We start from the raw sequence: 22,923 nt of genomic DNA on the forward strand, positions 1-22,923 counted from the left end.
ATCTCCCGCCGCCTCCTTGTGAATGTTGCACACAGTGTGTCCCAGTCAGCCAGTGCCTTCGGAGCTGTGATACGCGAGGGAAAGGGCGCCGGGTCCGGCTGCCCTTCGGAGGACGGTCGCCCGCTGCGGGCGGCGAGGTGAACCCTGGTGCCCGTGCAGGACGAGGACGAGCGAGTCGTTTTGAGCAGTGCCACTACACGAGCCGCTGCAGCCCGGCGACCCGGCCATGCTGGTGTGGTGCCCGCCAAGCCTCTCCTCTCCGGCCATGGTTAAACGCCGCCGAGCGCCTCGGCTCCGCGCTGCCCTTTGGCTGGAGCCCCTGAGGAGGCAGCAGCCCCGCGGGGCGCTTTGGCAGCAGCCATCGGCTTAATTCCCCAGCACGCCTGGCTGAGCATTCCCCACCCCCTTGCAACTGCCTTGTGTTCCAGGAAGGAGCGCACGAGCCTCGGCCACTCTTTCCACATAGCTTTCAACAGCTCCAATGTCATTGCCTAGGCGACCGGGACGCTACTTGATTGCAGGGCGGTAAATAACGTAGATCCTCAATCCCAGGCCGCTCCTGTCTGCGGGAGACCTCCGGGGGAACTCGAGGCGCTTGGGGAGCCGGAGCAGGTAGGAGGAAAAAGACAAAAGGAACCCCTTGCTCTTTGTGTGGGGGTTACTCAGCACAGAGCCTCTCCCAATTGCTGGATAACGCAGCTGGAAGGCGGTCTGTGGTGGCTTTGCTCTGGAGGGTAGCTACAGTGTATAAACGGGTCTTGAAAAGTTTGGTCCAGAGTGCCTTAGATGCAGGTACAGCACTTGTGGAAGGAGGAACAGCAAAGCTTGGAATGGAAAAGCAGAGGTGGGGATGGCCGCAGGCGGCTGCCGGGGGGTTTGCCCCGTGCCGGAGCTGCCCGGCTCCGCGGGGCAGGCTCTGCTCGGAGCCGACGCGCAGCCGGCGCCGGGGGGAACGGGGCTTCGCCGTTCAGGCTGCTGCCCCAGCACAAGGGTGGCTTGTCCTGTGCGCTGCCCCAGCACGGAGCTGCTGGTGGCTTGTCCTGTGTGCCGACTGCTCCATCCACGAGGCTTCCTCCCCTCGCGCCCCGCCGTTTCTGTGCGTGCTGCTGTCCCCAGGAAGCACCTGATGGGGTGCCCAGGCTGCCCCGCTGGGCCCTGCTCCCCTCTGCAATAGGCTCAGGGCAGCTCGGCTTTTAGGCATCATCTCCCAACAAGGCTTCAGCCTCCTAGCTCTGCCTACGGTACCTTGTACTCTACGGAGCCTTCCTTGTACTGATGAGAGAAGGGAACTGGATTTATAGTAATTCTAAGAATAGATTCTGAGAATGTGGTCAGAACACAAACCGTGAGTCTCATGCTTGGGTACGTGCTGGTTCATGTCTACTTGTCTCCAAAGAGTGGGTTTTCTGTCTTGCATCAGCTCTCGTGAATCTCAGTGCATGCTTTTTATTTCCCTCATAATCCGTACACTGAGTATTCCCCAGCTTGGGGAATACTATTTACAAAAATTTTGAGGTTCTTTATCATCTTAGATGCCATGCTGTCAGACTCACCATCGCTACTGAGATACCTTCATGGTAATCAAATGATCACTGCATCACTAAGGCCCTTAGCAATACTGCCAGCCCAGGCTCTGCTTTGTGCTACAGAGTCTAGAGTGTGAGCGTGAGAAGATACCAGCCTGGCTTTGCAAACACCCCTAGTGTGAAGAGAAAGGGAACTTCCAAAACGCCCTTAAAATATTCAGATTTTTTTTTTCTTTTGAAAACGAGCGCAGCCACGTGGTTAGAGTGGTGTCACCCATCATGACCACGCAGCACAGGGCGGTGCTGAGGTGCTTTCTCTGCTGAAGGAACGGGCCAAGCTCGTTCTGGAAGCTGCCAATGTCCTGGGCCAAGGAACCCAGCATGGAACCTGGGTAAGCCACCAACACCGCTTTGCTGCAGCTCTGAGCTTTTCCCCTTTTCAAAACTGCTGTTCACGTCCTTCTGTTTCTCTCTCTTTTGCATACGGGATGATGAGGGACGGGAGGAAATGAGACTTTCACAGATGGTTATTCTGCAGCTAGACCCGGGGGCAGCGAGTGCGCTGCTGCTTCGGCAAACCTTCCTGCAGGAGCATCTCTAGGTGCGGCACCTCGAGTCACAGAGGTAGCAGAACCCAAAAACAAATCCACCGTCAGGGCCACCGTCCTGCTTTCGTTTTAGCTCCTTCAGTCACATTGGCCTCTCGTGAACCCATCCGGGCTCCAGCTGACTCACAGAGAGCACAGAGGGACAGACCCCGAGCCGGGGGGCTCGTGTGCGTCACGGCAAAGGGATCGCTCAGCCCGAGAGCGGCTGCCCTCGGCGCGGCAGGCCGAGGTTGAAAAGCAGGAAGTTTTCAGGCTTTCAGTATGAGATGCTGGTACTGAGGTGAAGTAAGACGATGACACTTGGCGCGTGGGTGAAAGTAGCCAGACCACGGCCGGCACGGGCGCGTTTTAGCGAGCGTCAGCAGCTCCCGGGGTCTCGGCGCCGCGGGGAGGGCGGCTGCGGCGCGGCTCCGCGCGCGGGAAGGCCGCGCAGCCTCCAAGATGGCTGCAGCCCGGCCGCCCCACAAAATGGAACTCCAGCCTCCAGACCCCTTTGCCGGGGCTCGGAGGGGCGACAGCCGCGCAGGAAGGGTCGAGGCAGGCCGGGTGCTTTGTGAATGGCTTGAGCAGGACCCAGGAACGGCAGTGACTCGAGCACGGTGTCTAAGCCAGGCGGCACGCGCGGGCTGCGTCACGGGGCGGCTAGCGCCATGCTGCAGGGAAACAGCCCTTGGGGCAAACAGAAGAGTTGAGGGACTTGCACTGCCTGAAGTGCCCCCTGTGCCCTGCCCTTTCTGTGTCATCTCCAGGCTCCTGAACTGTTATAACTGCCTTTGCTCCTATAGGGCTATAGAGTCCCTATAGAGGTCATATAGAGAGTTTTGCAAAGCAGGATCTAAACTGCTTGACACGGTCCATAACTGGCTGCGTGTTGCTGCCCCTCGTGTGCGTTCCTGGTGCGTTTCTCCACGGAGGGGCTCTGCAGACCCTGTCGACCACAGGCAAGAGGAGCAGGGAGGTTGAGGGCGCTCTGCCCTTATGCCTAGGCAGAAGACTCGGAAGGCTTTGGATAGAGAATTCCCTTTCCCAGAGATCTGGGTGCTGTGGTTGGACTAAGGGTGTCTTTCCTTTTGCTGCAGGATTATTTTTGTCCTCTAACTTCAGGGCTTTGGTTCTGTTCAGCAGCCTGGTACTCACCACGTGGTTACTACTGCGTTTAACCAGGAAGCTGAAGCCCTTTTCTGTACCTGCTTCAAAATAGTTACCAAGAAGAATTGTGTGGAGACAACCCCGAGGTCAGGGGAGCTGCTTGCAGCTCTGGTGACCTCTTTGCTAAGTGGACTAGAAGCCTCTTATGTGGGAAGCTGGAGTCACAGAATTGGTTTCTGATAGAAAAGGGCTAAGAGCCGAGCGCCACTTGACCCCCTCGTATTTTGCTCACGCGCCATCCACTGGCATGAGTGCTCAAAATACTAGATGAGACGATTAATGAAGAATATCAGGTATACTGCTCAGCCTCGAAGGCAGCTCAGGCAAGGACGTGGCTCTCTGCAGCCTTCCCTGTCGCTGGAGGGGAGCGCCGGGTCCCGCAGCAGGGTCCGGGCGGCGCAGCCCGGCAGGGTCCATGCGCGGTACTGGCAGGGAAGCGTCACCCGTCTGCCAGCGGCGATGAGTCTGAGCTCCGAGCGGCACCGCCTGGCCGAGGAGCTGGCTGGGAACGTCCCTGGCTGCCTCGGAGACTCCCGAGCTCCCCGTCAGCTTTGGCCTCCGAGGGGCCGGGGTCAGTGGGAGAGGAGGGAATTGATACCCGTGGGTGCGGTGCTGTAACAGGGCGTTTGCAACCTGCTTCGGCATAAACTGAGGTTAGTGCAGCTGACCAAGCATTTACCAAGAGGAGAGCATATACACAATATTAAATGATCTGCTCTGTTCCCTTGCAGAATGGACAACCCCCACCCTGTATATCCAGGTTGGAAAGCCTCCACAAAGAAAGAGGCTTTTTGTTTGCACTCCTGCAGTGTTAACCTTGCTTTTTTTCTTTATTCCTAGAGCGGTTTATCCTTTGTCAGACTCCCCTTCTGTGAAGATGTCTCAGTCATCTCCAGCTGACGAAGGCACAACGTTTGAACACCTCTGGAGCACACTGTAAGTGGCATTTGACCATTTTTGTTAAGAGACTTTTGAGGTAGAAATGGTTCTTTGTTGTGTAGTGTATACCAGTAGATATTAATATGACCTGAGAGGAGACACATTTCTTCCATATGCTCTAGTTCTCACATATTCATTCTTCATAGCCAGAATTTTGCTTCAAGACTCAGATATCTGTTTGGACTGTTTCATCTGCCAGAATCCTTTGCCTCAATGATGGTAAATAGTTCAGAGGCTGGAGTTTGCATTTGCAGAAAGCTGGATGCCACAAATGTCATTTCCAGGTTTTGGAAGCTGCTTCTGAAAAGAAGAGATGCACAAAGGCCAGCATTTCTGATGTGCACTGTAAATGCAAAGCAGTGCTGCGAGCATTGCAACAAGTTGCCACAGCACGGCAGTCTTTCTTGCACATCAAAGATCAATATCAGGGCACACTTCCTCTTGCTCTAGGAAGCAAAGGCGTTTGGAGAGCATGATCAGAAATGCCTCGAGAGGAGCTGGGAAGAGGAAACATCGACTCCTCTCTGCTGAGTGAGGAGCAGTTGAGCCCTGTCCTCACTCCTGCCTGAGGAGAGAACACCTGCTGGCCCCCACAGCAGGGCAGAGGGTCCCTGACCTGTTAGAAGGGCACCCTGGAGCACCATTGCACCCCACAGTGCCTCTCACAGGAGCCAGCACTGACCCGCTGGGCTGCAGACTGAAACTGGGCCACTTTTCCCAAATATGGCTCTTGGATCTGGCATTTCTGCATGGTACCGTGGGTCCCATAGCCTGGGTCCTTCCATAGGCACCATTCCCCAGGATGGATGGAGATGATCGAGGACTGAGCAAAGGTCCTCTCTTTTGATGGGTCCTCTCTTTCCAGGGAAGAGGCAAGAGATGCTGGGACCAAGCCTGGGAGGGTGCCCTGGCCCCACTCATGACATCACAAAGCTTGCCAGCTGCTTAATTAAAGTGTCTGATTTCAAAAATCAAGCATTTTCCTGTCACACTGGGACTTTTGCAGCTATTCAGGCGTTTGAGCCTGACAGTAATCAAACAAGGAGTGCGAGCTGCACTTCACTTCTTCCTCTCTTGCCTTTCTATAGCTTAGTCATCTCAAGATGACAGGCCAGAGTAGCCAGGTAGACAAAACCTTTCCAAGTCTCTCTTCATCCATAAAGGAAGAGTTTGCCTGCTCTGCCACGTGACAAGAAAAGCAGAGGATGGAGGGAGAGTTGAGAAGAAGGCAAGGTTCAAGGACACCACAAGTTCTTGGGTGTTACTGGTGCAGGCTGTGTCACAGAGCTGGAAAACTGACTGTCACTTTTTTGCAGGGAACCAGACAGCACCTACTTCGACCTCCCTCCGTCCAATCACACAGGCAGCCACGAGGTCCCCAGCCGCACCGAGGTCTCCATGGACGTCTTCCAGATGAGAAGCATGAACGAGTCCGTTATGGTGAGTAGCCCCAGGTTGCAAAAAAAGGGTTACATCAAAACCAAACTTTTCCTCCCAGAGGATTAAGCGGCTTTAGAGTAGGAAACAGAACACCTGCTGGTCCACAAATGGAACAAAATAACTGCAGGTACAGAGTTACTACAGTTTGTTCAGTGTCTGATATTCTGAAATAAATGACTATTGCATTTTTGCAGCCATGGAGTACAGCGGGCAGGAAAACAGGGGCTGCTTATTGATTGATTTTGCTGGAGCACCTTTCTGTTTCAGAAGAGCGTGTATCTCAGCAGCCCAGCAAGACAGGCAGCAAACAACTAAACTGAGACTACAGCAATCCTGCTTTTGCCAAGCATGGCTGTGGCGTGATGCTATGTCACATGCAGTTTCAGTGTTGGCAGGCCAAGTTTGAACAGTGTCAGAGCAGCCCCTCAATGAAATACTCCTTGTGCGTGGCAGAGGCAGCTCTCTTCTCCATGTCAATCTGAACAGCAGCAGCAGTAACAGTCACAGGGAACAGTCACGCAGAACGTGCTGCAGTGAAGGGAGCGGGCTGGCTCGGGCCGAGTCCAGCCGCCCGCGCGGTGGCCGTGCTGGCCGGGGCAGGGTGGCCGTGGCTGCGAGCAGCAAGGCCAGGCAGATGCCTGGGCACTCACCGAGCAGCAGGGTGGCAGTGCCATGCTCCCTGGCATGCTGCCTTCCCCCTGCTTTTGCTCTGCACACCAGCATGTGCACTCGTCAGAGGGGCTGACAGTCCCTTTCAGGTCACGCCAGGTTTAGCTCACGCGGATGAGCTCAGCCTCATTCCTTCTCCTTCACTGCCTGCCTGCTTCTTGCTTCAGCTGCTGTGCCTGGGTCCAGAGCCACACAGGTGGCACTGCTCTTGGTGGGACACAGGGCAGGACAAAGCCTTCTTGTTTATCGTGCAACAGTCACCTACAGGAGTGATTTGTTGGGATTCAAATGCGTTGTGCCATCTGCTCCTGCCCTCGAGGTGTGCACAGACTGCAGGGCCTTTTCTGCACCTGCTGTTTGGAGAGCGTGTTAGCGTGTGAACACTTTGCCCAGCAGCAGGGCCTCCCGGGAACATCCCTTCTTCAGCATGAGGCAGCCCCGGCCATTCACAAACTCCCTCCACAAAGCTCCGTTTTCCCTCCCTGCCAGCCTGCAGCCCCTCCCCCCGCTCCCTTTCCCTCGCTTTCCGCCCGCTTTCCCTCTCTTCCCGGCCTTTGTCTGCACTGGGCAGGAGGAGCAGCTGGGACCTGCGCTGGGCTTGCGGGTGCCTCTCCTGTCCTTCCTGTAACCCAAGCCGGGCACCGCGCGCCCGTGCCAGGCTGCAGAGCTGCAGCCGTCCTCGCCGAGAGCAGCTGAGCGCAGAGCCAGCTCAGGGCACTTGCTCAGAGTGCCAGTAGTAAATGTTTATATTGGCCTGACCGCGCTAGTAAATGCTGTGCTGCTGAGCTCAGAGCAAGGCGAGTCCAGCTCTTGTTACCCGTCATCACCAAAACACGCAGCACACAAGAGTGAATGCACAGACAACACGACCCAGCGGTTCACACAGCACTCGAGGCTTAGCTCGGACACGGCTGCTGCCCCTTCGTGCACAGGTTCACACCTGCACACTCACTTGGAGACACTCACTCCATCTTCAAAATGTGACAAGCCATTCTCTGAGCTGCTTACCTGTGTCAGGGGCTGACCTCCACAATGAAGCCTGGCCGACATGAACAGCACTCCCCCAGCAGTCCAAATTGAGAGGGAATTTGGCTGGCTGTAGGCAGGGAGCCCTATACTGGAGCTGGTGAGTCCTCCTGCTCGCAAACTCTTGGTGTGGTTTCCACCCCAGGTGCTGAAATAGGCTCTGTTGTTGTTCAGGTGTAAGAGGCACCCGTTAGAGGAGCTCGGCAGGCACCTGGCTCTGCCAGCCGTGGCAGGAGGCTGATGGTGAAGTGAAAGCACCTGCAGGAGAGGCCACGTAAACACATCCTGTGGCAGAGCCTCCTCTCAGGCTTCACCATCGCTCTGCGCGCAGCAGCGCGGCGGAGCACGGGGATGCGATGCGGGAAAAGCTTCCTGCCAACAGGCAGGACCGACTGCTCCAAGCCTGCAGACAGCAGCTTGTGTCCATGGAGCCCTGGGATGGGCCTGCCAGCTGCGCTGTGAGCATCCGAGCGTCCAGGCTCAGATCGTTCCAGCAAGGAATATTAAATCCAGTGAAATAATATGGCATGATAGGGAACACAAGAGCGTTTCCTAGTGGGCATGAAGCATGTGTCTCTCAACTGGTTGTTCCCTTGCTCCAAACCTCCAAGAAGGTCCTCGATAGGCAGTGTGCTCTCCCCGCTGAGTCCATTCCTGTTGGATCAGTGGATCAAACAGGATCGGTGCCGCTTGGCCCACGGCCCTGGCTCTGTGACTCCCTCCTCTCGGGGGTTTTTATCCGTGTGCCCTCCAGGAGCGTTTGAGCCGAAGGGGGTCTGGGCCGCGGGCTGGCGGTGTGCTCTAACGCAGCTGCTGTGCCACCAAAACGAGCAGAAAGAAGAGCCAGGGCACAGGCTGGGGCGGATGGAGGGCCCGGGGGCGGCGCGTCCGGCCCCAGGGTGCAACCTGCGGCGTTATCACGGTGCCGAGCGCGCCGGCCAGCGCAAACCGTCCCCGTGGCCACGGGCTCTGGGACCCCCGCGCTCCCCTTGCCGGCCGCGTGGTGCAGCCCGGCCAGCGCTGGGCAAGCTGGGGCCTGCCCCGCGCTTCGCAGTCGTCAGAAAGGGGTGGGCCCAGTTTTGTTGTTGGATGCAGCGAGTTGACAGAACTAAGGGAGATGAAAAAAGCAAAAAAGCCAACAAACGGCACACGGGTGGCCAGCGCAGCATCCCTGGCGCTGCCGCTGCCGGCCCCGCTCCTCGTGGTCCAGTGTTGCATGCTCCCTAAAACCCCGCTGGTTTCCTCCATCTCCCCCTGACCCCATGACTCCGGTGGTGGGAAAGTTCCCCATTATCCATAAATTCCAGGAAGACTAAAATGCTGTACATTAGCGACCCAATGCAGCATTATACCACGGTAGGTGCTACTTTTTATTAATGGGATTTGCCTTGTTATTTCTTATTTGGGGTTGTCCTCTGCTGCCAAAGAAAAGGCTCGGCAAAAATGCATGTTCTCATCATGTTTTCCGAGCTTTTATTCCCGTTGCTGCTCCAGAAATGTCCAGTGTGCGACGCAGGGCTGGTTGGAAGGGCAGTGGGTTTCCAGGAAGGGCTGGGCGGGCAGGAATCCTTCGTCTTTGCCATCGGGTGCACCAAGGATGTGGTGCTCTTTGGGCACCAGGAGGCAACCTGTGTGTTGTGAAAGATAAAGCGTGTCGGATCAGGATGGTTACGGCTGTGGTGCTTGGTTGATATCTCCCGTTTTGTGTGAACCGTGTGTTGTGCTTTGCAGGGTCTCCAGTATGGTTTAAATCTTCAGGGTAAATGGTTTTGGGCACAGGCTGCCCAGCCCCTCGTAGGTTCAAACTGTTGTGTCCATTGGGGAAAGCAGACTCAAAGACTTCCTTTTGCACACCCTTAAAAATAACGAACCTGCTTTCCTTGAGTGCTTTTCTTCTTTTATTCGTTGGTAAAAAAATAGATGTAGAGATAGACATAGTCACAGGCATGAATGGAAAGGTGTAGTGCTGTACTTCATGACCAGAAATTGTTTAATTTCTCCTTTTTGTCTTATGTGTGTGATGCAAAACACACACGTACGGGTGGTGCTGTAATCCTTTGCAGTATCCCTGCTGCAGTCTTGTGAATGCGCACACTCGTGTGTAAACATGTGAACATGTGCATCTGTTTATGTGTGTGCACACAAACACTTGTGTGCAGGACTTCTTTTTTAAAGGAAAGGTTCCAAAATGCCATCATTCCTAAAAGCAAGTTAGTTGTTTTACCCACTGTACCTGACTTGGAGTATCACTGCTAAAAATTACAATATATTCATCTATCTATCTATCTGTTCATATATATGAATACATATTTGAGGGTTATGCCTTTGGCTTTGTAGCAGATCTATTCCATTACCAGGGTGAAGCTGGCTGCCTGTAAAACTGTTAAACATGCAAAGAAACTGCATGAGTTGGAGGGAGGTCTTTCCCCCCGGTGCACAGGCTGGTTTTGTCACCCGTGCAGAGCCTCAGCACCAACACGCTGGGATCCGCGATCCGCGTGGTGCAGGTGAGAGCTGTGCTAGGAACAGAGCCCCGTTTGTGCTGCGCTCCGTGTGCGCCCAGGAAGGCTCCTGGAGGAGAGCCTTCCCAAAGGAGACATCCTTTCCTTTCCCAAAGGACAGATCCTTTCCCTCCCGTCGTGCCGGGGTGCTCAGCGCGGCGCCGTGCGGCCCGGCGGGCTCCTCGCTGCCCTTTCCTCCCGAGCGGGGCTGGCGGCCACGTGCACCTCAGCATCTGTTTGCTCAAGTCTCTTGTACCCTCTTCTCCAGGTAAATTCTGGAATTGTGGAAAAATTGTTTCTCTCTGGCGAGGCTATTTATAGAGCAGTGAGAGGGAATAGAGGGGTTTATGCACATGTTTTAGGGGAGAAGATGGCTGTATTTGTTAAAGCAAGTCGGATCTTGTTCAGCATTCCTCCACTTAGTCACCGACTCCAACGACCTTGTGAGAGATGCAGGCAGCAGGAGAGCTCTCCTGGAGAAGGAGGATCGTGTGTAACGCGTTCTGCATTGCTGTGCCGGCCGGGCGAGCTTTGCTTCCCAAGTTAAAACACGTCCCCGATCCCGGAGCCGGGAGCCTCGCGGCTCTGGAGCCGGGAGCCCCGGAGCGGCGGCGCGAGGGCATCTCCGCGGTGCGTGGGAACCAGCAGAGCAACGGAGCTGCCCCTGGCCTTTCCAGGATGCTGCTCCCTTGGAAATGCCTGAAGAAAAACCCTGGCCTTTCCAGGATGCTGCTCCCTTGGAAATGCCTGAAGAAAAACCCTCCAGCAGGCTGGAAAACAAAAACATTCTGCCTGCTGTGAGAGCAAGCGGCTTGCTTGCCTGAGGAACAGCTAAATGTGATTATTTTAGTATTAGTTTATTTCTCTGCCATGACAAAATGGACTTTTTGTCAGATTTTCAGAGGAAAGATTAAGTCTGCCTTTGAGCGCCGCTTTGCTAGGCTGTGCCTGCGCAGGAGCGAGCTGCCCGCTCGCAGTGGGAATGGCTGGCGCTGGGGGTTCAGCGGGAGGAGGAACAGCCCCGGGCAGTGCGGTGCAAGGAGGTGGGTTTGCCCGGGGCCACGGTGGCAGCGGGCGGCCACCTGCGCTGCTCTCCGCAGCCTCAGGTTGTCCCGGGTTAGAGCCATCTCAGGGGACAAAGTCCCGGCTCGAAGGCAGGGCACAAGGTGCCACAGCGAGCGCGGGTCCTCCCGCTGCTGCCGGCGGGAGCCGCGCGGCCCGGGCCGTGCTGAGGCCCTGGCACTGCAGGATGAGGCCTCCGCGCGCGGCCGCTTCCCTCGCGCTGGTGCTGGACACCGGAGCGCCGGAGGGATCCGCGGCGCCGCTGGCGAGCAAAGCCTTCCTGCCCTTGGGAAAGGGGATCTGCGCTCGCGCAGCCAGGAGCCCGGCCGGGCGCCGCGCTCGGGAGCAGGGGCAGGAGCCCTGGCACGGCGGGAGCTGGAGCTCTGCCCTCGTCCCGGCTGTGCCGTGGAGCCGGGAGCGCCGCCACGAGCGCTCCCGTAGGGAAACCCGCACTGCTGCTGGAGCTACTGCGTTCCAGAAGGAAATCCAACCTCGCGGGCAACGCGTCCTTGTGCGTCGTTGTCCAGGCGCTCAGCAGCGTCCTCTGTGCAGGATGGTGATCGCCATTTCCCGCTCGGTTCAGCAGGACTCTTCCCACGTCTTAGCCCTTCATGGAAAATGTGTGCCTGTTCCCAACAGCGAGCCAATCCCCCCGCTACCAAAAGTGCTGTTTAGCGTGGTCCAAGGCTCTAGAAATGCAAGAACCTTGGCGACTCGCTGCCTTCAGTGAGGATGGAGCTGATAAAAGGGGATGATTTACATGTATTAAGTTTATCCTTTGCACAAGTGGTGACCTGTTTAAGAAGCAAACCAACCCAGAACAACTATTTTGGTTGACTTCCCAGCACGCTGCCCCTTTAAGGGAGCTGTAACAGGACACCTGAAGTCCTGAAGAAGTGTAGCTGAGGTTTCCATGTCTCTAAACTGGCTGGTGTTTTCTTTTTTTCCCTCCTCCCCTTTTCCCTTCCTCCAGTCCCAGTTTAATTTGCTGAACAACAGCATGGATCAGAGCATCGGCAGCAGAGCAGCCTCCACCAGCCCCTACAGCTCCGAGCACACCTCCAATGTCCCAACGCATTCACCCTACTCGCAGCCCAGCTCTACCTTCGACGCCATGTCCCCAGCTCCCGTCATCCCCTCCAACACTGACTACCCTGGTCCCCACCACTTTGAGGTGACTTTCCAGCAATCCAGCACGGCCAAGTCAGCCACTTGGACAGTAAGTTGCATGTGTTCTTGCCTTCACTAAAGAGAAGTTTGCTAGTGCTGTATATGTTCTCAGCGGCTCTGCTGCGAGCACGTGAATGTGTTGGTGTTGGTTTGTGGAGGGATGCACAGGACACGTCCGTGCGCGGCCGCCGGTGCAGGATCCGCTGCAAGATGCGTGGGTTTTGTGCAGCCTGGCAGGGGGTTCTGACAGCTGGGCAGGCAGCACAGAGAGTCTGACCTTGGAAAGCAGAAGAGGCAGGAATCATCAATGCTTACACTGGAGATTTGTATTTTTTTTTCCAAACGGGAAAGTGCAGTCATTGGAATATAACCCCAGGTCAGGAATTCCCTAAACTGTAGGTAAATGTCTCTGAAAATCATAAAGTTGGAAGAATGTACTGAGAACTACCTGCCTTGTTCTCATAGTTTTTTCCCTAAGCATTTGCCAGCAGCCGCTGTCAGAGATGGGCTTGAAGGACCTTTGCTCTGACCTCCCGGAGCTGTTCTTTGCTTTGCCTTGAATTCTGGCTTTTCATTTGTAATCCTGTTTCATTTCACGTATCAGAAGAATGACTTAATCTCTAGAAGCCACAGCAAAACAGCGAAGCAGATTTGAGTCACAGATGCCTCCCTGCACAGCATCATGCCCTGGGAGACAGGAGCACAGCAGCCTGCTCCTCCTGCGTGCCCCAGTGTAGATTCTACTGCGTGTCCTAAAGGCAGTCAGAGGAGTCTCTGGGCAGAACAGGGGGCCTCGGGATTATTTGGAGAATACAACAGTTCTTTCCTTTTTTTTTTTTTTTTAATGGGCAGAGATTCTAAAGTCACATCCTGGCTTTTGTGTTCGTATGAAGCCGCTCCTATGTTTTTTTAGAGAGCATTTGCAGCTGTTATTTCGGGTATGGATGTTTCTCTGGCAGTGAAGTGTGCACCTCAAAGCCTGCTCACCCAGCACTGCAGCACCCCTCGGGTTTCTGCCACCCGAGTGCCTGGGAGATCTCTCCCGTTCACACCCCAGAAAGGCTTTTCTCCCCTGGGAAATGTCAGCAGAGCCCGAACGCTGAGGTGAGACAGCTGGCACAGAGAGGCAGCAATGGGGTTTCCTTGGAGCCCAACACTCGCCATTATCACTAAACAGGCAGAGCAGACCAGGAGCAATATAGCAGCCCATGGTGTGAAAATTACTTTTATTTCTGGAAGCTGATGTGTTTAATTGCCAAGAAAGCCCTTTCCACCGTAGCCAGAAGCCCCTTTGGTGCCCGTGCGCAGCGGCCCCGCGACCCGGCCTGGCACTCTGTCCCGGTGGGGCTGCCTGCTGGGTCCTGCTGGTGGCTTCTGCGGGTGGCAGTGCAGACTGTGCGGCCAGGGGTGTCCAGGAGACGGGATGTCCCGCTGAAACCCCAGGACCAAGCTGGCCCTGGTGAGGAGGATCCAGAGGTGAAGGCTGTGCTCGTCCGTGGTGATTCTGGAAACCAGAAACGTGTGAGTGGAATCAGAACACTCGCTCGTGCGGTGGGTCTGCTTCTAGCTGTCCTGACGTGGAAGGAAGAGGGCTGGGAAGTGTCTCACGGCCTCGCGCTTGCTGCTGTCGCTAGCTGGAGGCACTTGTGGGTAGTTCTGTGATGGAGAGGAGCCGCAGGCCGCGCTGCCGCCGCATCTGAGAGCACAGCCGGGCTGGGAGCTGCGGGATTCCTGCAGGATCCCTCTCTGGACAGCGTCTGCTCACACGTGTCAGAGCAGGGAGAGGACTGCTTTGAAAAATACGCTCTCTGCTCACCTTTATTTGGCAGTAAGGACATACCCTTCCCTCACCCAGATGATGAATTTTGCAGCTGCAGTGAGTAAATCAAAAAAGCCACTGGGGCCGTTTTGGCCTCTCGTCTCTGGGCCAGCGAAAGATGGAGCAGCGAGATGCTTCCCGAGCCGGGTGCCCATGACGTGACTGCACGGTTCCCTCGCTGGAGCCATCTTCTTGGGGACCCGCTGTCCTGCTGGCAGCCGTGTCCGCCTGGAAGTGCCGAGTGGCTCCTGGGACCGGCTGCTGCTGTTGCTGGGAGCAGAGGCTCAGGCACGTCCTTGTTCTGCTGATGGACCCTGCACGGGTCGTCACCCACACAGCACCCACTCCAGCCCACAACCTTCTCCTGAGCATACGTTGCTGCACACACAAGGAGCAATTGGTTATACCTGGCGGGAGAAAGCAATGGCCTTCTGCTGCGGCAGAGCAGTGACCAGGGGCCTGGGGTCCCCTCAGGGCTCCAGTTACACTGAGCTCAAACTGTGTCAGCATCGTCCCGTACCTGTGAGCCCTGCACCCAAGAATGTGTATCTGCCTGCAGGAAAGAGCCAGGGGAGCCAAAAGAACCCAATCTGATAAAGTAACGTAGATATTTGATGCTCTCAGAGCCAGAGCAAAGCTGAAAGAAACATAGTTAAACATGAAGAAGGACTGGGAGCTGTTTAATGTTGCATTATATACTGAAGAAACAATATTGCACCATTAAAAATTAAAACTGCTACATTTAAAAATCTGTCATGGTTAAGAGGGGAACGAATTCAGCCAAAAACATATGTCATATACTGTCAAGTCAGTCAATATGTAAATAATGATATATGTGTGCAGTAAGATCCGCTATATAAGTAATGCCAGTGCATATGGTAATGCAAGTGTACAAGTCAGAACGGGAAATACAGTCGGTTGGCAAGGAAAGCTGAAAGTTGTGGCCAGTAGGGCTGGGACAAGACAAGAGCTGCAGCTGACAAGAGCTGCAGGCCCCATCCTGGTGCATCAAAGCCATGAACAATTCCATTCAGCACTCGGAACGAAACGACAAGAAAAAATACTTCCCGTTTCATCAGTAGCTGAGGAAGCCTCGTGGCTTTTAAATAGTTTAAGGATAACTGTGCCAAAGAACCTAGAGCAGGAACACTGGAATAGTTCACCGTGAATTCCCCGGGGTCCGTCCTGCCGTTTGAGAGCACTGGGGAGCCCTCCAGGCTGAGGGGAGAAGACTGTGCCAGGTCAGGAGGTCTGTGCGGGGATCTGGGGGCAAATCATTCAGATTCAGCCAAGGAAGAACCCAAAGTGGGATGCATAGGCAATGCTAACCCACATCATGCTGTGGAAATAATCTTGCCAAACTCTTTGGCATGGTTCTTAGACACAGCCATCGGCTTTGATTATAAAAGCATCTAACTAACCTAATAGACTCACCTTTTTCATGATTTCAGTTGAATTCCTCTGGATACTCCAAAGAGGAGAGTCAGTATTATCCATACTCAGGATAGCACAGTTCACAGCTGGAAAAGGAGATGTGGCTGGGAATCACATCCCATGTACAAAAGGATGCTCCCCGGTCCCACGGGACCCTCTTGGACATCCTGCTCTGCAGTGCCATTACCCATAGTCTTGAAAATCTATGAATTAATTTTTGGCAAAGCCTGCAGGTCAAACGTAAAATTGTAAATAGTGTTGGAGACAACTCAGCTGATGCAGGCAGCACAGCAGAGGCGTTAACAGCATGGCCTGGCCCCATGTTTAGGAGAGGAGACATTGAAGGAGCCTGGGGGACCTGGTCAAAGAACTGTTTGGCCGTGAGCTGCCTGTGCACTGGAGCAACGGGAGCCTAAGCAGGAGAGCTGGGGAGACAAGGTTACCCATGACTGTGTCATTGCTGAGACCACTGCCTTAGAGAATGCAGCGCCTGTGTCCACCCTTCGGAAGCCTGTTGACAAAATAGGAAAGATTGGAGAGGGAGATCCAAAGCAGATGAAAGATTTGGAGCACATGCCTTGTAGGGAGATACCAAAGGACCTCAGTGTATTTAAGTTCTCCAAAGGAAGAGTAAGAGTGGCCTGATACAGGCTGCAAGTACCTACATAGGAGATGATTTCTGATAGCAGACAGCTCTTTAATCTAATAGAAAAAGACGTAATGAGATGAAGTGCTTGGAAGCTGCAGCCAGGCAAATTCAGACTAGAAACAAGGTGGAAATTTTTTAACAGTGAGGGTAATTAGCCATAGGAACAATTTACCAAGGAATGTGGTGGATTCTCCAGCTCCTGAGGTATTTAAATGAGGAGTTCACGTATCTTTCTAAAAGATAAGCTTTACTTCGAGCAGATACTGCTGACTTAATGCAGTACTAGTAAGCAGGGGTCTTAGGCCTGCCATGAAAGAAATCAAACCAGAGGATCATGATTTGTTTTTTTTCTAGCCTTAAAAATGGTGAATTTCTAAAATTATGAACCAGTCAGATGGAGAAGGGATGAGGACCCTGAGCGCAGATCTGGGACTTGCACTTGCCAGGACTGGTTCCTCTCTGTGCAAAGCTTCCAGGCGCCAGGTGGGTGCGAGGGGATTCCTGAGTCCCTGGGCTGTGCTCTGACCACCACAAACTTTGCAACAAACCGGGGCTCTTGGTCCCGGTCTGTTCTCTCTGAAGCCTGCAAGGCCGCAAACTTTATTTGTTTTTCATTTTTAATGGTTTTCTTATCAGCAGAGCTGTGAGTTTGAACAGACGCTGCAAATAAGTTTTTCCCCGCGCAGCAGCAGCCCCTCGGGCAGGCGGTTTCGGCGGCGCTGCAGGACGGGGCACGCCGGCAGCCTGCCCGCGCGCCGGGAGCTCGCGGCCCGCGCATCCGCGGCGCTGCCCGGGCACGCTCGGCCTGGGAGCCGCTCGTGGCTGTGTTCTCGCCGGCAGCCCCTCGCCACGCTGGCCAGCTGGTAACTGATAGATAATTAGTATTTTTCTCGAGTCTGGTTTGAGGTGGCTCCGTGAGCTCTCCCTTCTCGGAGGTTAGCGTGCGGCCGAAGCCAGCAGAACTGTTAATAGGGTCTTTGGCCTCCCGCGGCCTCCCTGTCGATGCGGCCGGCTGTGGAGCCGTGCGCCACGGGGTTCCTGCTCCCGCATGAGAGCCCCGGCGCTGCCGAGCGGGAGCAGGCGCTGGTGGCCGCAGCCTCCCCGGGCTCTTGCCCCGAGCCAAGGGGCAGGCACGGCCATGGCCACCCCCTTGGTGACAGCCACCCGCCGCGGGAAGCTCTGCGTCCCCAGGGCTGTGGCCAAGCCCATGAGGGACATAATGGAGCAGTTCCCAAGGGAAACCAGTCTGTGTGCCCGTGCCTGGCCAGCGGGAGGGCGCAGGGAGCGCAGGCTTTCCTGAATCCAGTGCTCTTTACACCACACAAACTGCAGCGGGAGGTTCAATACGGTGCGAGCGAGATGATTTATCGGACAGTGACTGAAAGGGGAGGATTGAAATAATTGGTGTTGTGGGAGATAGGCAGTGCCTTGCTGATTCCTGGCTGAAGTACGTGGAGGTAGAGAAGCAGCTGTAAAGAGGAGTGAAAAGTCTTCAGGATTATCTGTAGAAAATGAACCTCACCCTCCTCCTGAAACCATCTCCTGGCACCTCATTTTATTGTGTAGATGTTCATGTCTCACACCAGCAGCCTGGAAGTTAATAAGGGGCATGTGTGGCTCAGTGCTTTCTACATCCGAGCCATAAACATCTTTGTTTTTATCCAAGTAGCTGGGCAGAAGAACGTGGATATTTTAGCATGCCAGAAATAGGAAAGCAACCTCAGCATCAGCCTGCTCCAAAGCCCATTGAAGCCAGCCCACTGGAGGCTTTCCATGAGCCTTAGCAGGGTGTGGATGAGGCTCCAGGAGCTCCAGACACAATGAAATTGAGGGAAAAAAAAGGCAATGGAATTTGGTGTGCGATGTTCCAACATGACTGCGCTATCAGCTCCACTATCTTGAACGTGTATGGTATGTGCAGGTCAAGGGAATGACTTACTGGCAACTGCCTCTCCTGCAAGCAGGTAACGTTCTCCTGCAGGGACTACTGCAAAGATGAGATAGGATGCGCTGGGAGAAATGAGGTTGCTATGGAAAATGGTGGCATGTGTTCTGGCCGGCTCTGGTGCGCGTTTGGATTTGCAACGCACTGAGGAAACAGGCTGGGAACACATGGAGTCAACCAGAGGAGTCAATACCACGTAGACTGCAGAGGTGCAGTGTTTCCAAGGGCTGGCCCTAGAGCGACCCTGGCTGGTGCTTCCACATCGCAGCGTGCGCTGAGTCCCCGCTGGCGTCAGGCCGGGGAGCTCCTCACGCTCCGGCCGGGGTCCCAGGGATCCCAGCAAACGCCCTTGGGAAGGGCCACACGTCTGTCTGCCGTTACGCTGGGGGACGCAGAGGGATTTTACCGCTTGAGGCTCTGTTCAGCACCACGAGAAATGCATCTGAGAGCGTTCTTGGAGCCTGTTTTCGCAGGGGAGAACATGCGCTTGCATGCATGAAGGGCAGCTACCCCGGCACACATCTGCATACAGCCAGAGCTCGCGTGGTTATGAAAACCTCTCCTCCACTGCCTGCCGGTGAGCCAGAGGAGAGCAGACGAGGAGCCGGGCACGGGGAGGAAACCTTGAGGCCAGCCCTGGGCAGGGACCTGGTAGCTCTAAGAGCCGAGCCTATGGATCAGTATTTGTGATCCCTGGCTTTTGTCTGCTTCCCGAAGCTCAGTGCTGCAGTAAGGATACAACCACGGTGTGCGTCCTCCTTGGTGGGCACCTTCAGCCACTGCCGCGAGTCCTGCAAGGCCAGTCTGGCAACTGCTTTAACCAGGAGCCTTCTATGTGCAAAACTAAGGATGGAAATTCCCCTCTGAGCGTGGCATGAGTGCTGGCAACGCAGCTCTGGGAGCCAGGAGTGCAGACTGAGGCTCTTCAAGGTCTGCAAGGAGGATTCCTGCTGCCACTGCCAAGTGCTTGCAGAGTTCACGGCACTCCCAGCGAGCTGCTGCGAGCTGCTCAGCCAAGGGGTGAATGCTGTGGGAGCCCGGGAGGGTAGAAAGATGCAAAAAGGGCAACTTTGCACTGTTGGTTCTTGAAAACAGTCCCTGTTGGTTCTTGAACCAGCAGTGGTGAACAGGAGCAGAGGGACAGTTTTGTAATACAGGAGATGAGAAAGAGCATCTTGCCTGGGGTCTGTTATGTAAGACTCAGTGTCCCCAGCTGCGCCCACACATGTGGAACGCCCTAGGAACAGCAGGTCCCTGTGCTGCTCGGGATGCTGGAAGGCTCTGAGTGACAGTGATGCTAACAATGACAGCAGCGCTCCTCCAGGACTGCATCTTTTTGCTCTGATTTTTTTTTTTGCATTGCTTTTTCAGCAGCAGTTGGATTCCCAAACCATCGTTCTTCCTTCCTTCCCAGCTCAGTCACCATATGCACAAAAGCACCCATGCAGCATAAGAGAACAGCGTTGCTGATTTTCTGATTTACTTTTTGGATGGCACTGAGCTGCAATGCAGGACTTGTCACAGAACCAAAATATCCAGAGCTGGGGCTCGATGTGGCCGGTGCGTATCAGCACTGCGGGATGCTGACCTGCTTGGCAGAGGGATGTACTGGGCATATCCAAGCCCCAACTCATAGGAAAAGAGCAAGAAAGTAACTTGGGAAGGAATTTCCAGCTCAGTGAGAAGTTATATAGGCCAATGATTTAAAAAATTGTTATTAAAAAAATTAGAAAGAAAAAAAATAATCTCTGCAGTCGGCATGTCTTCCAGGATCTGTCGTAACAGATTCGTCCGAGCCGGTTAACGGTATTTGCGGTTTGCAAGATGGTACATGTCTGAGTAAGATGACAGACACATTATTATCACCTCTCCACTGCGATCTGTCCAAACCTGTCCCAGGATGCAGCTCCACAGCTGCTTGCTGGGGAGCGCAAGGAAATTAGCAGCCGGAGGCAGCGCTTTTCTTCTCTTTCTCTTGCCAGGCTAGTGGCTTTATTGGGATCCATTGACTGCAGTCCTGGACACGTCCTGAGTAGAACTAATGAGGAGACTGGAATGTAAAAGAGGAGGAGGAGGAGGCTGCTAGGGAGGAGGGGGAGGATTTGTGGAAAAAGTAATTGTTGAGCAAATCATTTCCTTCAAGAGAGAAAGAAGAACTTGGCTACAGGCCTCCTGAAGCAGGCAAGTCTAGACGCTTCGGTGTCAACAGTTGAAGATAAATAAGATTTTATCAGTTCAGACTCTGTTGGGACACATCCTCATAGCGGTTCTGCTGCCCAGAGAGGAGCTGGGCGAGATGGACTTTTCTACTAGGTGTTTTCACGCAGACTTAGATTACCTCTTGTGTGAGGCTTTCAACATACTAGGGGAAAAACACCTCATCTCTTGCTTCCTGCCCAGGAGAAATAGCTACAGGTCTACATGGCAAAGTGTCCTTTTCCAGAGTGGGTCTTGGACATTTGCAGCAGAGAAGTTATGAGTTAATTCTAGTGCTTTTTCACAGATATAACCATATTAAGCTTCATGATTTCTTGTGGGAATTTGTCCCCTTTGGACCTTGCAAGGTGCAAAACATTGTCGTGGATACAGTTACGGGAGCACCAAGACAAGCCTTGGCACAGAGAGGCGAGGAGTCTCTGCCGGGGCCGATGGCAGCAGGGGTGTCCTGCGGGGCCGGGCACACCGGGGTATCCACGAGGACTCGGCTTTGGCAGCAGAGATGAAATAAACCCCTCTAAGGAGGCCTGGGGACACCGACTCGCTAGAGAAGCAGGGCTGAGGCCAGCATACTGCAATAGTGCAAGGCTGCTGAGGTGCAAGGACTTTGGCCTTTGCAATCCTTGCTGTTGCTCCGGACTTGCACTGCAAGACCGATTGCATTTGCAGAGAAGAAGCAGTAAAACGGGGGGCATTATAAATTTGAAAGCAGCAAGTGAGGGTCGGCTCATGCTGACGGCTGCCTGGAACACGCAGCTCTGGCCATCGGAACACGCGCTCTGCACGAGCGCCCGAGCTCGAGCAGATCACAGTGACACGGCTGCTAGTGGCTGCTCCTGCCGTGCCAATGCCCATGAGCCCCGTCAGCATCTGAACCTCTGCTCTCCAGGCATGCAACAGAAGACAAGCTCCGACTGCCTTCAACGAGCAGAACTACTGCAGTAGTAACGTTATTGGGAAGGAGGCTACTAGCTATCCAAAGGGTAGAACTGGGAGAAAAAGGAAAAGAAAAGAAAAAGGAAGGAGGGACCCAGAGGCAGAAGATGTTCAAGCTGTTGTGTGGATGAGAAGAAGATTTTCGGATTAAGCCTGTAAGCGCCAGTACACAGGTCCTGCTGGGGGCTGCGCTGGGCTGTCCTGCGCTGGTGCTCCCTGCGCAGACACCGGTCCCAGAGCGCAGCGAGCATCGAGCATCGCTCTGCTCCGCACAGACCAGGGACAGCTCCCCTGGAACGGGGCCAGGGCTCCGCGCGCGGCCGTGCCGGGCTGCCCGCGGCCGCCGTGCCCGCTGCGCGCAGGAGCACCCAGGGTACCGAGCGCATGTTCCTCGCCCAGAGTTATCAGCACGGAGTTCCTTAAAAGAATAGTTTGTTATTGTTGAAGGATCTTTGAAGGCAGCGCTGGAGCTGTTAAGACATGATAAGGTTATCAGCGGAGGCATGCCTGCGTTGAGCGGCAGCCTTTCTCCCTGCAGGGCAATCGCTGTGCTATTTAACAGAGATTTATCCGTGTCATAACATGGTATAATGAGAGAATTTGTTACCAAAGAACTTGCCATAATGCACTTCTGCTCTTCCAGAGCAGTTTTATTTCCCAGGCATGTTGGGGACTGCCCGGGAATGTCTACATGAAAGAATCCTCTGACAGAAGTTGTCAGTATTTTAACACCTGGCAAGGAAGAACCCCCTCCAAATAACCCTTGTTTTGCCTCGTCCTTTCCTCAGAATGAGCGTGTTAGACCCAAGTCACGCAGAGCCCAAATGGTTACACGGGCTAAAGCAGTACAAGAACACGTCTCTTCTACCCAGGCAGATGGGATCTCGGTATCTTCCAGAAAGAGCCTCTGTTTGCAATTCCAGGGTAATGAAATGGATGTGACTGTAGCAGAGTTGGGATGTGGTCACAGTTCCCAGCTGTTGGAGCAGGATCTGGACGTTCCAGTGAGTCCCAGTGTTCCTAAGCAGCCCGTGTCTCCTGGCAAATCCGCACCACTCCGTGTCCAGGGTTCATCCTTGCTGTCACACGGCTTCGTGCTGTTCCTCCAGATCACTCTCTTGGGGATTGCACCCTCTAATGACAACGGTGTCCTGCTGTTCCTCATAATGCAAAACCAGGAACTACCCGTGGATGTTTCCCGCCAGCTCGCTTGCTTTCCCTTGCCGATATCTCTGCTGCTGACCAACATTTTGTGAATTCAGCGTTGGTTGCATGAAAGCTTTAACAGCCTCAGTACTGACCTCTTCCCTCTATATCTTCTCTGAACTTGTTTTCAAATACCACCTGAAAATAGCTTTTATTTCTTGTTTCCTTCTTCATGTTACCCCCTTGCATTTCACATGGTGGTATGTGCCTATCTAGCTGTGCAAGGCGTGATGGAGGGTGGTTTGCAAAAGAAAAGGCAGAGAAAATGATGGCAGGAGGGAACAGTCATTCATGGGAAGGGAAACAGTCACTGAAGTCACGGAGTGTATCCTGCTTGGACAGGGAGGGCAGAGGGAGCATGAAACACGAAGCAGAGCAGAGCAGCCTCCTGCTCCGAGCAGGGGAAGTGCCTGGGACACAAACACCTCCGGGCAGCCCTGGCTCCGGACTAGACCCCCGGCAAGGCCGAGGGGGCTTCTCACAGCACAGCCAGGCAGAAGGAACCTCGCCAGCCTTCGCACACCTGTATTTTGATGGCTCAGGACAAGCTTTAACATCCTCGTGAGCGTTCTGCATGGTGGTATTTTTTTGGCATAAAGCATGTGTTGTGGGGGTGAGATAAAATCC

At 54.3% G+C, this 22,923-nt stretch overlaps 1 protein-coding gene across 2 annotated transcripts in view; it reads left to right on the forward strand.

Annotated features, from left to right (window-relative positions):
- The first annotated feature begins 1,713 nt into the window (after window positions 1-1,713).
- TP73 (tumor protein p73) overlaps window positions 1,714-22,923 on the forward strand; it is a 28,259-nt gene continuing 7,049 nt past the window's right edge. The window contains exons 1-4 of one of the 2 annotated variants that reach the window (XM_088533690.1): window positions 1,714-1,918; window positions 4,124-4,219; window positions 5,539-5,662; window positions 11,894-12,139. In XM_088533690.1, coding sequence (XP_088389816.1) covers window positions 1,884-1,918; window positions 4,124-4,219; window positions 5,539-5,662; window positions 11,894-12,139 — 501 coding nt within the window. In that variant the 5' untranslated portion in view covers window positions 1,714-1,883. Of the gene's footprint in view, window positions 1,919-4,123; window positions 4,220-5,538; window positions 5,663-11,893; window positions 12,140-22,923 lie in introns of those variants that run through there. The other variant, XM_088533691.1, reaches the window with a different exon arrangement.

This window comes from Tinamus guttatus, unplaced genomic scaffold, assembly GCF_059628265.1.
Source record: "Tinamus guttatus ecotype Peru unplaced genomic scaffold, ASM5962826v1 Tinamus_guttatus_pri_ptg000515l, whole genome shotgun sequence".
NCBI lineage: Eukaryota > Metazoa > Chordata > Aves > Tinamiformes > Tinamidae > Tinamus > Tinamus guttatus.